The following is a 17,331-nucleotide window of genomic DNA, read 5'->3' on the forward strand; positions in this document are numbered from 1 at the left end:
GACTCTCGCTGCTGTGTTGGATCCGCTTTGGACTGGACTCTCGCGACTGTGTTGGATCCATTGTGGATTGAACTTTCACAGTATCATGTTAGACCCGCTCGACATCCATTGCTTTCCTCCTCTCTAAGGTTCTCATAGTCATCATTGTCACCGACGTCCCACTGGGTGTGAGTTTTCCTTGCCCTTATGTGGGCCTACCGAGGATGTCGTGGTGGTTTGTGCAGCCCTTTGAGACACTAGTGATTTAGGGCTATATAAGTAAACATTGGTTGATTGATTAATTAGCTCCCCGGCAGCAATTCAAGGAAATACGGTATGTTTTACCATGTTTTTTACAAACTATATTAATGTTACTATCAATTACTAGTACATTTATCGCAAATAACAGCAGTGCGTGGATCACGTGACGTACACTCCATTCTTGTTTTTGTAATAACGTTGGTGGTGGGGAGCGGGGGCTGGTGTATATTGGATATAACTATTTTCATCGGATAATTCCTTCTTATCGGTCAGAAGCTGTAGTTATTTACTTGAAAATGGACTCATTTCTTATTCCAGCAGAGGGGGGACCGGCGGCTGACTTGAACAGCTGCTTCATGACCCAAAAAACTGTCAGTCTTTCCCTGGAATAAATTGTGGAATGTACCACTTGGCAGCACAGGGGTGACCGTCACCGAGCATCTCGTTTACCTTGCCTTAAAACATATTTTTACCTGATTTTTGTGACGTAAACAATATAATAAGTATTACTAAATACATTTGTTACTTATTTGGTCCGATTCGCTGTATATTATGATAAACTCGCAACGATATTTCCAAGCGGCCACCCCTCGCCGCCGCAGAGGAGCTTGGTGTGGCCTCATAGTAGAATCAATTCACAGAGAGGGCAGCTTGAAACCGGCCAACACGCGGGAGAGAGTGGCGTGTTGGCCGGCGAGGAGTTTTAATAGTCCGGGGGTAGCATCCGGGCTGTGTATACATGTCTGTCTACGCCTGTTAAACACTCACTAACTTGGCTGATTGCTCCTCTTTGTTGTTATTTAGCGCAGTAAAACTTGTCGCAATGACAATAAGAGTGACGGAAATCCACTCAAAGCGGTATTTCTTATATAAATTGTCATTTATTCGGACTCGTTATGTGTGTCAGTGAGGGCGACTGATTTTCATAAAGTGGTTATATTTTTAAAATACACGCCAACATGACTGAAGTATTGTATTTATTTTAGTACTAAGTCACATTATCTTATGTTTATCATTATAGTTTGTCATTTGTTAATTATGGTGTTTGCATTTTTCGGACATAAGTAATAATACATTCGGGACTAATCATACTTGCCAACCTAGCTTGAGACCGCCGATTTCGGGAGGTGGGGGTTGGGGGCGTGGTCGGGGGTAGAGCGGAGGCGTGGTTAAGAGGGAGGAGTATATTTACATCTACATTTCATATATATATCCATCCCATCCATCCATTTTCTACCGCTTATTCCCTTTAGGGGTCACGGGGAGCGCTGGCGCCTATCTCAGCTACAATCGGGCGGAAGGCAGGGTACACCCTGGACAAGTCGCCACCTCATTGCAGGGCCAACACAGATAGACAGACAACATTCACACTCACATTCACACACTAGGGCCCATTTAGTGTTGCCAATCAACCTATCCCCAGGTGCATGTCTTTGGAAGTGGGAGGAAGCCGGAGTACCCGGAGGGAACCCACGCATTCACGGGGAGAACATGCAAACTCCACACAGACAGATCCCGAGCCTGGATTATATATATATATATATATATATATATATATATATATATATATATATATATATATATATATATTTCAAGGCCTACTGAAACCCACTACTACCCACCATGCAGTCTGATAGTTTATATATCAATGATGAAATATTAACATTGCAACACATCCCAATACAGATTTTTTTAGTTTACTAAACTACAATTTTAAATTTCCCGGGAGTTTCGTCTTGAAAACGTTGTGTAATGATGACGTGTACGCAAGAAGTCACGCGTTTTTAGGAAGTATGAGCGCTACGCACACACACAGAGCTAAAAGTCATCTGCTTTAATCACATAATTACACAGTATTTTGGAGATCTGTGTTGCTGAATCTTTTGCAATTTGTTCAATTAATATTGGAGAAGTCACAGTAGAAAGATGGAGTTGGGAAGCTTTAGCCGTTAGCCACACAAACACACGGTGATTCCTTGTTTAAAATTCCCGGAGGTGAACATTTCTTATGAATCAAGCGAACATGAATACAGACCAAATGTCAACCAGCAGGTTTCGGTGAGAAAATTGTGCTCAAAAAGTCGCTTCTTACCGGAGAAAAGCTGAGCTTGGGCCGTCCATGAAGCTGCCGTCGACTTCCCTGAGACATTGGCGTCAACACACCCATGGACACACCCCTCCGACTATCAGGTACTATTAAACTCACTAAAACACTAGCAACGCAATAGAAAGATAAGGGATTTCCCAGAATTATCCTAGTAAATGTGTTTAAAACATCGGAATCCGTCCCAATGCAAACGCGTTTTTTTTTTAACTCGTTTTTTTTTTTTTTCTAGTCCGTCGCTATTAAGTTCCTCAAACACGAATCTTTCATCCTCGCTCAAATTAATGGGAAAATTGTCGTTTTTCTCGGTCCGAATAGCACTTTTTGTTGGAGGCTCCCATTAAAATCAATGTGAATATGTGAGGAGCCCCCACACTTGGGACGTCATCGTCTGCCACTTCCGGTAGAGGCAGAGCTTTTCTCTCAGCACCGACAGTTGCAAACTTTATTGTGGATGTTCTCTACTAAATCCTTTCACCAAAAATATGGCAATATCGCAAAATGATCAAGTATGACACATAGAATGGACCTGCTATCCCCGTTTAAATAAGAACATTTCATTTCAGTAGGCCTTTATATATATATATATATATATATATATATATATATATATATATATATATATATATATATATATATATATATGTATGAAATACTTGACTTTCAGTGAATTCTAGCTATATATATTTATTTTATTACATATATTAAAAAAAAATTAATTTCAGACGGCACCTATCAAATACATCCATCCATCCATTTTCTACCGCTTATTCCCTTTTTGGGGTCGCAGGGGGCGCTGGCGCCTATCTCAGCTACAATCGGGCGGAAGGCGGGGTACACCCTGGACAAGTCGCCACCTCATCGCAGGGCCAACACAGATAGACAGACAACATTCACACTCACATTCACACATTAGGGCCAATTTAGTGTTGCCAATCAACCTATCCCCAGGTGCATGTCTTTGGAAGTGGGAGGAAGCCGGAGTACCCGGAGGGAACCCACGCATTCACGGGGAGAACATGCAAACTCCACACAGAAAGATCCCGAGCCTGGATTTGAACCCAGGACTGCAGGACCTTCGTATTGTGAGGCAGACGCACTAACCCCTCTGCCACCGTGAAGCCCCTATCAAATATACAGTAATAAAAACACAATTGTTCTACTAACTGTACTGTGCTTGCTGGTTAATAAATTAAAAAAAACAACAACAACACTTACCTTTCACTATTCGAGTAACCTTTGTTCTGCCATTTGCGTACTGGCGAGTGTGACTTGCCGTCAGGTGTGCAACACCACGTAAATCGTTGGCCAATCAAAAAGAAACCCCATGACGCTATAGCCAACATTCACCAGGAGATGGCGAAGGACAACATAGAATCACTCTATTACAGTCGACGTCACCATGTGTGCAGTTTTTTATTAAAATCCGTAGATCTTGTAACGTGATTGGGCAGGCAAGCTGTTTATATAGGTGGAAAGCGGACGTGAAAACAAGCTGTCCCCACTCAGGTCCGCGTAGAGCTGCAGGGGGCGTGTCCTCCAGCTCCGCTGAATTTCGGGACAAAATTTATATATATATATATGCGATGAGGTGTATATATATATACAAACACATATATGTATATGTATATATATATATATATATATGTATGTATATATATACACACACACACATATATAAACATATTTACGTATATATATATATATATACACAAACCCCGTTTCCATATGAGTTGGGAAATTGTGTTAGATGTAAAAATAAACGGAATACAATGATTTGCAAATCCTTTTCAACCCATATTTAGTTAAATGCACTACAAAGACAAGATATTTGATGTTCAAACTCATAAACTTTATATTTTTTTTGCAAATAATAATTATTTTGAATTTCATGGCTGCAATACATGCCAAAGTAGTTGGGAAAGGGCATGTTCACCACTGTGTTACATCACTTTTTCTTTTAACAACACTCAATAAACGTTTGGGAACTGAGGACACTAATTGTTGAAGGTTTGAAAGTGGAATTCTTTCCCATTCTTTTTTTATGTAGAGCTTCAGTCTTTCAACAGTTCGGGATCTCTGCTGTCGTATTTTACGCTTCATAATGCTCCACATATTTTCGATGGGAGACAGGTCTGGACTGCAGGTGGGCCAGGAAAGTACCCGCACTCTTTTACTACGAAGCCATGCTGTCGTAACACATGGCTTGGCATTGTCTTGCTGAAATAAGCAGGGGCGTCCATGATGACGTTGTTTGGATGACAACATATGTTGTTCCAAAACCTGTATGGACCTTTCAGCATTAATGGTGCTTTGACAGATGTGTAAGTTACCCATGCCCTGGGCATTAATAGACCCCCATTCAGGGTGTTGTTGGTAAATGGGTTTGGCTTTGCATAGTAGAGTTTTAACTTGCACTTACAGATGTAGCGACCAACTGTATTTAGTGACAGTGGTTTTATGAAGTGTTCCTGAGCCCATGTGAGGATATCCTTTACACACTGACGTCGGTTTTTGATGCAGTACCGCCTGAGGGATCAAAGGTCCGTAATATCATTTTATACGTGCAGTGATTTCTCCAGATTCTCTGAACCTTTGGATGATTTTACGGACCGTAGATGGTAAAATCCCTAAATTCCTTGCAATAGCTCGTTGAGAAATGTTGTTCTAAAACTGTTCAACAATTTGCTTACAAAGTGGTGACCCTCGCCCCATCCTTGTTTGTGAACTACTTAGCATTTCATGGAAGCTGTTTTTATACCAAATCATGGCACCCACTTGTTCCCAATTAGCCTGCACACCTATGGGATGTTCCAATTAAGTGTTTAATGAGCATTCCTCAACTTTATCAGTATTTATTGCCACCTTTCCCAACTTCTTTGTCACGTGTTGCTGGCATCAAATTCTAAAGTTAATGATTATTTGCACAAAAAAAAATGTTTATCAGTTTGAACATCAAATATGTTGTCTTTGTAGCATATTCAACTGAATATGGGTTGAAAATGATTTGAAAATCATTGTATTTTGTTTATATTTACACCTAACAAAATTTCCCAACTCATATGGAAACGGGGTTTGTGTATATATACATATATATAAATATACATTTATATACATAAACACACATATATACATATTTATATATATATATATATATATATATATATATATAGAGAGAGAGAGAGAGAGAGAGAGTACTTTTTTTATTGAAAAGTAGAATAAAACACCAAACAAGTGTAATGTAATGAGGAAAAAGTTAAAATCTTGATGCTAAAAATGCTAGCATGCTAGCTTTATCATTATATATTTTTTTCAATCATAATGTCTTACTGGTTTTGAAAAGTGAAAAATATCGAAATGGCCTCCACGTCCTTTATTGTGAGTTCAAACCCCGGCCGAGTCACCACCAAAAACTATGAAAATAAGACCCATTACCTCCCTGCTTGGCACTCAGCATCAAGTGTTGGAATTGGGGGTTAAATCATCAAAAATGATTCCCCGGGCGCGGGCCACCGCTGCTGCTCACTGCTCCCCCTCACCTCCCAGGGGGGGATCAAGGGTGATGGGTCAAATGCAGAGGATCATTTCGCCACACCTAGTGTGTGTGTGACTCTCATGGGTATACTTAGACTTTTAACTTTTTTAAATTTTCAGTGGAAAAAAGTTTAGACACCCGTGATTTACACCCAAAGCCTTCAAACTTAAATACTTATTGGGTTAATTTTTATTTGTGTGTAGTTTCCAGTTGTGTAAAACTAACACACCGGTTCATACTGGCAGTTGTGCCTAATGTTTTGACCTTCTCAGGTGATAGAAATATTAGAAACAACTCTCAGTATGAACTACAACCACAATAATTAAACATATATATGTATATATATATCAATCAATCAATCAATGTTTATTTATATAGCCCCAAATCACAAATGTCTCAAAGGACTGCACAAATCATCCTCGGAAGAACCCACAAAAGGGCAAGGAAAACTCACACCCAGTGGGCAGGGAGAATTCACATCCAGTGGGACGCCAGTGACAATGCTGACTATAAGAAACCTTGGAGAGGACCTCAGATGTGGGCAACCCCCCCCCCCTCTAGGGGACCGAAAGCAATGGATGTCGAGCGGGTCTAACATGATACTGTGAAAGTTCAATCCATAGTGGCTCCAACACAGCCGCGAGAGTTCAGTTCAAAGTGGATCCAAGACAGCAGCGAGAGTCCCGTCCACAGGAAACCATCTCAAGCGGAGGCGGATCAGCAGCGTAGAGATGTCCCCAATTGATACAGGCGAGCGGTCCATCCTGGGTCCCGACGAGCGGTCCATCCTGGGTCTCGACTCTGGACAGCCAGTACTTCATCCATGGTCATTGGACCGGACCCCCTCCACAAGGGAGGGGGGGGGCATAGGAGAAAGAAAAGAAGCGGCAGATCAACTGGTCTAAAAAGGAGGTCTATTTAAAGGCTAGAGTATACAGATGAGTTTTAAGGTGAGACTTAAATGCTTCTACTGAGGTAGCATCTCGATCTGTTACCGGGAGGGCATTCCAGAGTACTGGAGCCCGGACAGAAAACGCTCTATAGCCCGCAGACTTTTTTTGGGCTCTAGGAATCACTAATAAGCCGGAGTCTTTTGAACGCAGATTTCTTGCCGGGACATATGGTATATGTGTGTGAATGTTGTCTGTCTATCTGCGTTGGCCCTGCGATGAGGTGGCGACTTGTCCAGGGTGTACCCCGCCTTCTGCCCGATTGTAGCTGAGATTGGCTCCAGCGCCCCCCGCAACCCCAAAAAGGGAATAAGCGGTAGAAAAATGGATGGATGTATACATATAGTGTGTGTGTGTGTTGGCTTCTGCAGCAGGTCTGTCCAGATAAGAGCGTCACGTGACTCTCCCTTGCACTTTGTCATCATCATCATTATTCCCATCATCATAATAACAGCAGGACTACCAAACCTTGGCTGATAGCTCCCTCTGTGGGTGACTGGCGGTATTGCCGAGGCCCCCCAGCATGCATTGCTGTGCATCTTGACCGCTTTTGACCAGTTTAATTGCACTTATAGACTCCTAAAATGTCTTTTTTCCCCCCCATGTGGACAAAGACGGAGGGAAGGGAGTGTAAAGAACACAAAATGTGTTCCTTTTATTATTGTCACAAAAAAAAAAAAAAAAAAAAACACGGCGTCTATTTTATTTTTTATTTTTTTGTTAGAATTGTTGCGTCTCTCCGCAATCTGTTTGCTTTGATGCCGGCGTGTGTCGTCAACGGCGTGCTGAGAGCGGGCCAAGCGGGTCAAGTTACTGAAGAGGTACTAGAGTACACAAACCAATTGTCTCTCCTTACCATAAGTGAGTGTACTGTGTGTACTACAGTAAAACATCACCACTCATGTCCTTTACCGCAGGTGATGCCTTCACGAGCCGTAGGGAACTCTTGCTTTCCATACTTCACTTGGACAGAAACCTGGCCCCTTTAAAAAAAAAAGAAAAAAAAAAGGCACTGATACATTTTAAAGCAGGGGTCACCAACGCGGTGCCCGTAAGGACCCGCTGGCCTGTTCTAAAAATAGCTCAAGTAGCATCACTTACCAGTGAGCTGCCTCTATTTTTTAAATTGTATTTATTTAATAGCAAGCTGGTCTCGTTTTGCTTGACGTTTTTAATTCTAAGAGAGACAAAACTCAAATAGAATTTGAAAATCCAAGAAAATATTTTAAAGACTTGGTCTTTAAAATATTTTTTTTACTTTGCTTCTTATAACTTTCAGAAAGACTATTTTAGAGAAAAAAATACCACCTTAAAAATGATTTTAGGATTTTTAAACACATGTACTTTTTTACCTTTTAAATTCCTTCCTCTTCTTTCCTGACAATTTGAATCAATGTCCAAGTATTTTTTTTTTATTGTCCATCCATCCATTTTCTACCGCTTATTCCCTTGTGGGGTCGCGGGGGGCGCTGGCGCCTATCTCAGCTACAATCGGGCGGAAGGCGGGGTACACCCTGGACAAGTCGCCACCTCATCGCAGGGCCAACACAGATAGACAGACAACATTCACACTCACATTCACAAAGAATAATAAATACATTTTAATTTAATTCTTCATTTTAGCTTCTGATTTTTAGACAAAGAATATTTGTGAAATATTTATTCAAACTTATGATGATTAAAATTCCCCCAAAAATATTCTGGCAAGTCAAATTTAAATCTCATTTCAAAGTATTTTGAATTTCTTTTAAAATGTTTGTTCTGCAAAATCTAGAAGAAATAATGATTCGTCTTTATTAGAAATATAGCTTGGTCCAATTTGTCATATATTCTAACAAGGTGCAGATTGGATTTTATCCTATTTAAAACATGTCATCAAAATTCTAAATTTGATCTTAATCAGGAAAAATTACTAACGATGTTCCCTAAATTATTTTTTCTAATTTTTTCAAAAAGATTCGAATTAGCTAGTTTTTCTCTTCATTTTTTTTCGGTTGAATTTTGAGTTTTAAAGAGTCGAAATTGAAGTATAAACTATGTTTCAAAATTGTATTTATTTTTTTTCGTGTTTTCTCCTCTTTAAAACTGTTCGATTAAGTGTTTTTTTCATCATTTATTCTCTACAAAAAACCTTCCGTAAAAGGAAAAAAAAATGTATGATGGAATGACAGACAGAAATACCCATTTTTTTATATATACATATAGATTTATTTATTATAGGTAAATTGAGCAAATTGGCTATTTCTGGCCATTTATTTAAGTGTGTATCAAACTGGTAGCCCTTCGCATTAATCAGTACCCAAGAAGTAGCTCTGGGTTTCAAAAAGGTTGGTGACCCCTGCTTTAAAATATGGCACTCATGTAATAATGCAATAATTAATACTGACTATTCAATGAATAGTAATTACTACTGAGCACTCATGTAATGACAACACATTAACCACTGCTGAGCACTCATGCAATAATGATTCATACTGAATAATAATGCAGTAATTAATACTGAGCACTCATGTGATGACAACACATTAACCACTACTGAGCACTCATGTAATAATACAGTAATACTGACTACTCGATAAATAGTGGGGTAATAAGCACTCATGTAATACTGAAGCATTAACTACCGAGCACTTGTGTAATTATGCAATAATTAATACGGACTACTTGATAAATAGTAAGGCAGTTATTAGTACTGAGCACTCATGTAATGACAAAGGATCAACCACTACTGAGCACTCATGTAATAATTCAATAATTAATACTTACCACTCATGTAATAATAATGCATTAACTAATACTAAGCACTCATGTAATAATAAAGCATCAACTAATACTAAGCATTCATGTAATAATAAAGCACTACTACTACTGAGCCCTCATGTAATTATGCCGTAATTAATACGGACAACTCATTGAATAATAATGCCGTAATTATTAGTGAGCAATCATGTTATAATAATGGACACTCATATAATAACTAATACGGGGGCACTCGTGTAATAACAATGGAATAAGTAATACCAAACACTCATGTAATAATACTGTAGTTACTATTACTAAGCACTCGTGCAGGTCTTTGATAAATAGAACTGGCACTCATTTGAATTTGTATAAATAGTACTGGGCACTCATGTTGTAGTATTGCAGTCATTAATACTAAGCAGTGAAGCACTCATGTAGATATATAATAAATAGTACAGGTACATGTGTAATAGTAATGCATTAATTACTACTAGCACTCATGTATTGATGTAATAAATAACACTGGGTATAATAATATTGCAGGAACTAATAATAAGCAGTCATGTAATTATGTATTGAATAGTAAGGGGCACTAATGCGATAGTAATGTAGAAATAAATGCTGAGCAGAAATGTAATTATACAATAATTATATGCAGTTAATAATACTAATCCATCTTTAATAATGTAGTAATTAATAATCAATCAGGTAATAATAATGCAGTCATTAATACTGAGCACTCATAATAATAACGTTATAAATTCCTCACTTGTTTATTTACAGTATTAGTTACAATACTCCTATAACTGTGACATAGGAGAAACTGTCCGTCTTTGCTGCCACCAAGTGGACTAAATAGGAACTGCACATAAAAGGCTGTCGGAGAGAGGTGTACTGCTTTTAAAGGCCTACTGAAACCCACTACTACCCACCACGCAGTCTGATAGTTTATATATCAATGATGAAATATTAACATTGCAACACATGCCAGTACGGCCGGTTTTATTTACTAAATTGCAATTTTAAATTCTTGTTGAAAACGTCGCGGAATGATGACGCGTGCGCGTCACGTCTCGGGTTGCAGCGGACATATCAGCCCAGCACCACACACGGCTAAAAGTCATCTCTTTTCATCGCATAATTACACAGTATTTTGGACATCCGTGTTGCTGAATCTTTTGCAATTTGTTCAATTAATAATGGAGACTATAAATAAGAATGCTGTTGGTGGATTGCAGCTGCCTTTAGCACCGAGACACAGCCGGTGTTTCTTTGCTGTGGAGCTTTAACACAGAGCGGTCAAGCGAACATGGTTCTCTACGTCAACCAGCAAGTTTTTGGATGGGAAAATTGTGATATTAAGTCAGCTCTTACCGGAGACTTCAGTAGATTATGGAACCTCCTCCTGTAGCTGTCAAAAAGGCATCCGTGATCTTGGCTCCTCCATTGGCTTCTCTCAGAGACACTGGCGTTCACCGCAGCCATCCGACTTTCAGGTATGACTTTACAATCTCACTAAAACACTATTAAAACAATAAGCAGATAAGGGATTTTCCAGAATCATCCTAGTAAATGTGTCTAATTACATCTGAAACGCTACCACTTTTTTTTTTTCAAATGCCTCACTCTAACTTTCCTCATCCACAAATCTTTCATCCTCGCTCAAATTAATGGGGAAATCGTCGCTTTCTCGGTCCGAATAGCTCTTGCTGCTGGAGGCTATGATTATAAACAATGCGAGGATGTGAGGATCCCTACAACCCGTGACGTCACGCGCACACCGTCTGCTACTTCCGGTACAGGCAAGGCTTTTTTATTAGCGACCAAAAGTTGCGAACTTTATCGTGGATGTTCTCTACTAAATCCTTTCAGCAAAAATATGGCAATATCGCGAAATGATCTAGTATGACACATAGAATGGACCTGCTATTCCCGTTTAAATAAGAAAATCTCATTTCAGTAGGCCTTTTAACTCACTGTACAGTCGCTTTTTAAGTAAAAGAACACAAAATTTAAAGAAAAATATTTTTGTCTTACTTTAACTACAAATGATGACCAGAACTATTTGAATAAAACTTAATTAACGCTACAATGTGTCATACAAGGGTTAAAAAGCAGTAATTCTGTCACTTGATAGGGTTTTATACTGCAATTATCAGGGGTATCAAACATTACCCGTCACAATAAAGTCCATTTCCTACTCTATGGCTATCATCACAAATAGTCTCTCCCCAGAATAAAAAATGTACCGAAACAACACCGACGAAAACACTTTATTATGTTGCAATTTATCCTCTCTGTGAAAATGAACAGAGCAGTAAAAAGGAAACAAACCATACATCGTATTTTGTCATTTCCTTCTTCTCGAGAAGTCCTCGTGACGATATTGGCATACACTACTTTTATTACTGTTATATTACACATTCCAAGCATGTTTCAACAGCAAATAGGAGCGGGGGGGGGGGGGGGGGGGGGGTGGAAAAAAGTAAACGAAGCTACAGTGCAAATCCATGAATGGCCGAAGGAGCTTCAAATTTCGCATGCACGATTTATTTCACAGCCTGCTATCTAAAAAAAAAAAAAAAAAAAAAAAAGTGTTACAGGACGTCATAAAAAGCACTAACTAATTTAATAAAACGTCTCTACGACTGCGCAACTCTGCTTCTAACTAAAAAAAAAAAAAAAAAGTTGTCTATTCAGTACATAATGTGCTGACACATTGAAAATAATCCTACAGCTGGAAGAGCAATAACATGATGGGAATAATAATAATTCTAATTATAATAATACAACAGTATAAGCAAATAAGTCTTCCTCCAGTTTAGGTTACAATGTATTTTACAGGCGATGCATGGCACTTCAACCACACAATAAATACACTTTCATTTCCTTCTATTTCCAATGAGGCAAAAGATGTGGAAGTGCTTTATATGTTAGCAGGGATGACGAGATTAACTCTCCAAAGTCTGTCCGATGAACTGCGGGGTGCCATGCTGCTTTAAAATGATGTGGGGTTTTTTTTTTGTTTGGTTTTTTAAGAAAATCCAGTGCTTCATCGTGTTTTGTAAGGGCGTCTTACACGCGGGTGTTGTTGAGGTCCACCTTCACGGGCAGAGGCCCCGCCTCCTGGTCGTCGTCGTCCATCTCCGGCGCCTTCTTGACGCTGACGGCCAGCAGAGGACTCAGGTGGTACGGGTTCACCTTGTGGTGCTCCAGGAACTCCTTATCCCCGTTGATGCTCAGCTGGGAACAAAAAAAAAGAAAACAAGGGGAAACAAGAAATTAATTATATAATATAATTATGTGGGATCTGAGCAGAGGATGTCGTTGTGGCTTGTGCAGCCCTTTGAGACACTTGTGATTTAGAGCTCCATACAGTTAAGAAATAAGTATTTGAACGCCCTGTTATTTTGCAAGTTCTCCCACTTTTTTTTCCTAAGATGGCGCTGCTGTAGGCAGGAGCTCTGTGCTCTTGTGTCATCCTTTTGTGTTTCCCTCTTGTTTTCATGTCTTATTATATGTTTTTTTGCTTTTTGTTACGGGACTGTTTGGGACTGTGTGACAAGAGGTGCCACTTTTGTGACCTCTGTGGTGCTTTTTTTGGGCACTTCTGGATCTGCCTCCCGGGAGCCTTTTGGCCATGAAGACCAGCTGCTGGGTGTCTGCCACACCGGACTCTGTTTGGAGGGACTGGAGGAGATGCGGATGAGGGGACAGGGCTGCAGAGCTAGCACTGAGCGCTGGGACGGAGAGTCTTCGCGGTCTCTTGGCTGGGTGAGCAGGTGTCGGACACCTCAGTCACCTTGGACGTATCCTCGCTCATCCATGCGGACTGGACACTGACCGAGAGTGGAGTCGGCTGTCTTGGTTGCTTTGTTGGGTCTGCTTCTGTCTCTGGCCATGCTCCCTCCACCCCAGCGGATGATGGCGTGGAACACCGCAGAGGCCACCGCAGTGGATATGTTTCTTTTACTTTTTATTCATAGCTGTATGTAGAAGTGTCTGGTTGTATCTGCTGCTTTAATGTCTTTAATGTCCTCTGTGTTCTTTGATGTTTGATGTTTCCCTCTTACATGTGTACTATGTCTATGAGTTGTTGTTTTTTCCCTTGGCCTCAGTCTGCACCCCCTCTCCAGGGCCCAGGTTAAGACCGATTTTTTTTATTTTGTTTTAATCTTCTATTCCCCATCCTTGTTTACCTGTATCTCATCTTTTTTGTAAGGGGCGCTGGAAGCCGGCAGACCCGTCAGCGATCCTGTTCTGTCTCCCTGTAATGTTTGTCTGATCTTGAATGGGATTGTGCTGAAAATTTTTATTTTCCTGAAGGAACTCTCCTGACGGAATAAAATAAAGTACTATCTAATCTAATCTAATCTTAAAAATCATGGAGGGGTCTGAAATTTTCACGGTAGGTGCATGTCTACTGTATGAGAGATAACCTAAAAAAAAAAAATCCAGAAATCATAATTTATGATTTTTTAACAATTTATTCGTGTGTTACAGCTGAAAATAACTATTTGAACACCTGTCTATCAGCTGGAATTCTGACCCTCAAAGACCTGTTAGTCCCATTTTAAAAGTCCTCCTCCACTCCACTGTATGATCCTGAATCAGATGCACCTGTGTGAGGTCGTTAGCTGCATAAAGACACCTGTCCACCCCATACAATCAGTAAGACCCAAACATTCAGCATGGCTAGGAGCAAAGAGCTGTCCAAAGACACCAGAGACAAAATTGTACAACTCCACAAGGATGGAAAGGTCTCAGGAGAAATTGCCAAGCAGCTTGGTGATTGGGGGCGGGGCGTGGTTGGGGGTGGAGTATTGTCACATATGCATGATTGATTGATTGATACTTTTATTAGTAGATTGCACAGTACAGTACATATTCCGTACAGTTGACCACTAAATGGTAACACCCGAATAAGTTTTTCAACTTGTTTAAGTCGGGGTCCACGTTAATCAATTCATGGTACAAATATATACTATTAGCTTAATACAGTCATCACACAAGTTAATCATCATAGTATGTACATTGAATTATTTACATTATTTACAATCCGGGGGGTGGGATGAGGAGCTTTGGTTGATATCAGAACTTCAGTCATCAACAATTGCATCAACAGAGAAATGGACATTGAAACAGTGTAGGTCTTACTTAGTAGGATATGTACAGCCAGCAGAGAACATAGTGAGTTCAGATAGCATAAGAACAAGTATATACATTAGAAATACATTCGATTATTTACTTTAGGTTATTTACAATCTGGGGAGATGGGATGTGAATGGAGGAGGGTATTAGTAAAGGGTTGAAGTTGCCTGGAGGTGTTGTGGTGCATGTACAGTAGATGGCAATATTGTCCTGTTTAAGAGTGTCACAACATTGCTGTTTACGGCAGACGAAAACGTGACTGCTGTTGTTACCGCGCTGGGATGACGTTAATGAAACTGGCTAATAATAAATCCACATAATAATAGAAAGTACTCATGTAATGATGTAATACATAACACTGGGCACCTGCACTGGCTTCCTGTGCACTTAAGATGTGACTTTAAGGTTTTACTAATTACGTATAAAATACTACACGGTCTAGCTCCAGCCTATCTTGCCGAATGTATTGTACCATATGTCCCGGCAAGAAATCTGCGTTCAAAAGACTCCGGCTTATTAGTGATTCCTAGAGCCCAAAAAAAGTCTGCGGGCTATAGAGCGTTTTCCGTTCGGGCTCCAGTACTCTGGAATGCCCTCCCGGTAACATTTCGAGATGCTACCTCAGTAGAAGCATTTAAGTCTCACCTTAAAACTCATCTGTATACTCTAGCCTTTAAATAGACCTCCTTTTTAGACCAGTTGATCTGCCGCTTCTTTTCTTTCTCCTATGTCCCCCCTCCCTTGTGGAGGGGGTCCAGTCCGATGACCATTACCATGAATTGATTAACGTGGACCCCGACTTAAACAAGTTGAAAAACTTATTGGGGTGTTACCATTTAGTGGTCAATTGTACGGAATATGTACTGTACTGTGCAATCTACTAATAAAAGTATCAATCAATCAAAAAGCAGACCATGGATGAAGTACTGGCTGTCCAGAGTCGAGACCCAGGATGGACCGCTCGTCGGGACCCAGGATGGACCGCTCGCCTGTATCGGTTGGGGACATCTCTACACTGCTGATCCGCCTACGCTTGAGATGGTCTCCTGTGGACGGGACTCTCGCTGCTGTCTTGGATCCGCTTGAAATGAACTCTCGCGGCTGTGTTTCACAGTATCATGTTAGACCCGCTCGACATCCATTGCTTTCGGTCCCCTAGAGGGGGGGGGTTGCCCACATCTGAGGTCCTCTCCAAGGTTTCTCATAGTCAGCATTGTCACTGGCGTCCCACTGGATGTGAATTCTCCCTGTGAGTTTTCCTTGCCCTTTTGTGGGTTCTTCCGAGGATGTTGTAGTCGTAATGATTTGTGCAGTCCTTTGAGACATTTGTGATTTGGGGCTATATAAATAAACATTGATTGATTGATTGATGTAATAGTAATGCATTTATTAATCTACAGTTAGCACTCATGTAATGATGTAATAAATACTGGGCATTCATGTAATAATATTGCAGTAACTAATACTAAGCACCCATGTAATGATGTTATGAAGCGATGTAGTAATTAATACTAGCTCTCAAATTGTAAACCACAAAGCACTCATGCAATAATGCAGTAATGAATACTGATCACTCATGTAAAAATGAACTAATTGATATTAATCACTCATGTAATAATAAAGCAATAGTTCATACTGACCACCAATGTAAGTATTCTGCAATACTTAATATAGTACAAGTTGTGTAACAATGCAATAATTAATACTAATCCCTCGTTTATTAATGAAGTAAATATTAATAATAATAATAATAATTAATGTACTAATAAAGAAGTAATTGACACTGAGCGCTTTAATAATGCAGTAATGAATACTAATCCTTTGTTTAATAATGTAGTAATTAATAATAATTCATTGTTTAATAATGTAGTAATTAATAATAATCATTCAGGTAATAATAATGCAATAATTAATACTGAGCACTTTCATAATGCAGTTATTAATACTAATCCCCAATGTAGTAATTAAAAATAATCCTTCAAGTAATAATAATGCAATAATTGACATTGAGCGCTTTAATAATGCAATAATAAATAATAATCCCTTCTTTAATAATGTAGTAATTAAAAATAATCATTCACGTAATAATAATGCAATAATTAGTAATGAGCACTTTAATATTGCAGTAAAGAATACTTATCCGTCGGGTAATAATGTAGTAATTAATAATAATTCAGGTAGTAATAATGCATTAATTAATACTGAGCGCTTTAAAATTGCAGTTATTAATACTATTCCTTTGTTTAATAACGTAGTAATTAATAATAATAACTCCGGTAAAAAAATACTGCAATAATTGACACTGAGCGCTTTAATATTGCAGCAACTGTTGTGCGACCTGAAGATTGATTACACACATTCACTCTTAGGATCCAAGAGGGATTCGCTCATTAGTGTCATAAGTCAGCAACTAATTATTACTAATTAATAATCATTCCAATAATTTCAGATCTATCTATTTATAAAAAGTATTTGTTTTTACTATTTTTATGTCTTTTTTAAAAATATTTTATAACCAATGGGAAAATGCTATATATGCAATATTTCAAAAAAAAAAAAATAAGTTGAAGAGTTCAATATTTTATGTTTGGCTAATTAAAGCCTTCAAC

At 39.2% G+C, this 17,331-nt stretch overlaps 1 protein-coding gene across 1 annotated transcript in view; it reads right to left on the bottom strand.

Annotated features, from left to right (window-relative positions):
- Positions 1–12,039: 12,039 nt before the first annotated feature.
- The window catches only part of tmem59l (transmembrane protein 59-like), a 30,658-nt gene continuing 25,366 nt past the window's right edge, over positions 12,040–17,331 (bottom strand). Inside the window, exon 8 of the mRNA XM_061887763.1 lies at positions 12,040–12,814. Within this exon, the coding sequence (XP_061743747.1) occupies positions 12,647–12,814 (168 nt within the window). The 3' untranslated portion in view covers positions 12,040–12,646. The remainder of the gene's footprint in view (positions 12,815–17,331) is intronic.

Source organism: Nerophis ophidion, linkage group LG26, assembly GCF_033978795.1.
Source record: "Nerophis ophidion isolate RoL-2023_Sa linkage group LG26, RoL_Noph_v1.0, whole genome shotgun sequence".
In the NCBI taxonomy this organism is placed as follows: domain Eukaryota; kingdom Metazoa; phylum Chordata; class Actinopteri; order Syngnathiformes; family Syngnathidae; genus Nerophis; species Nerophis ophidion.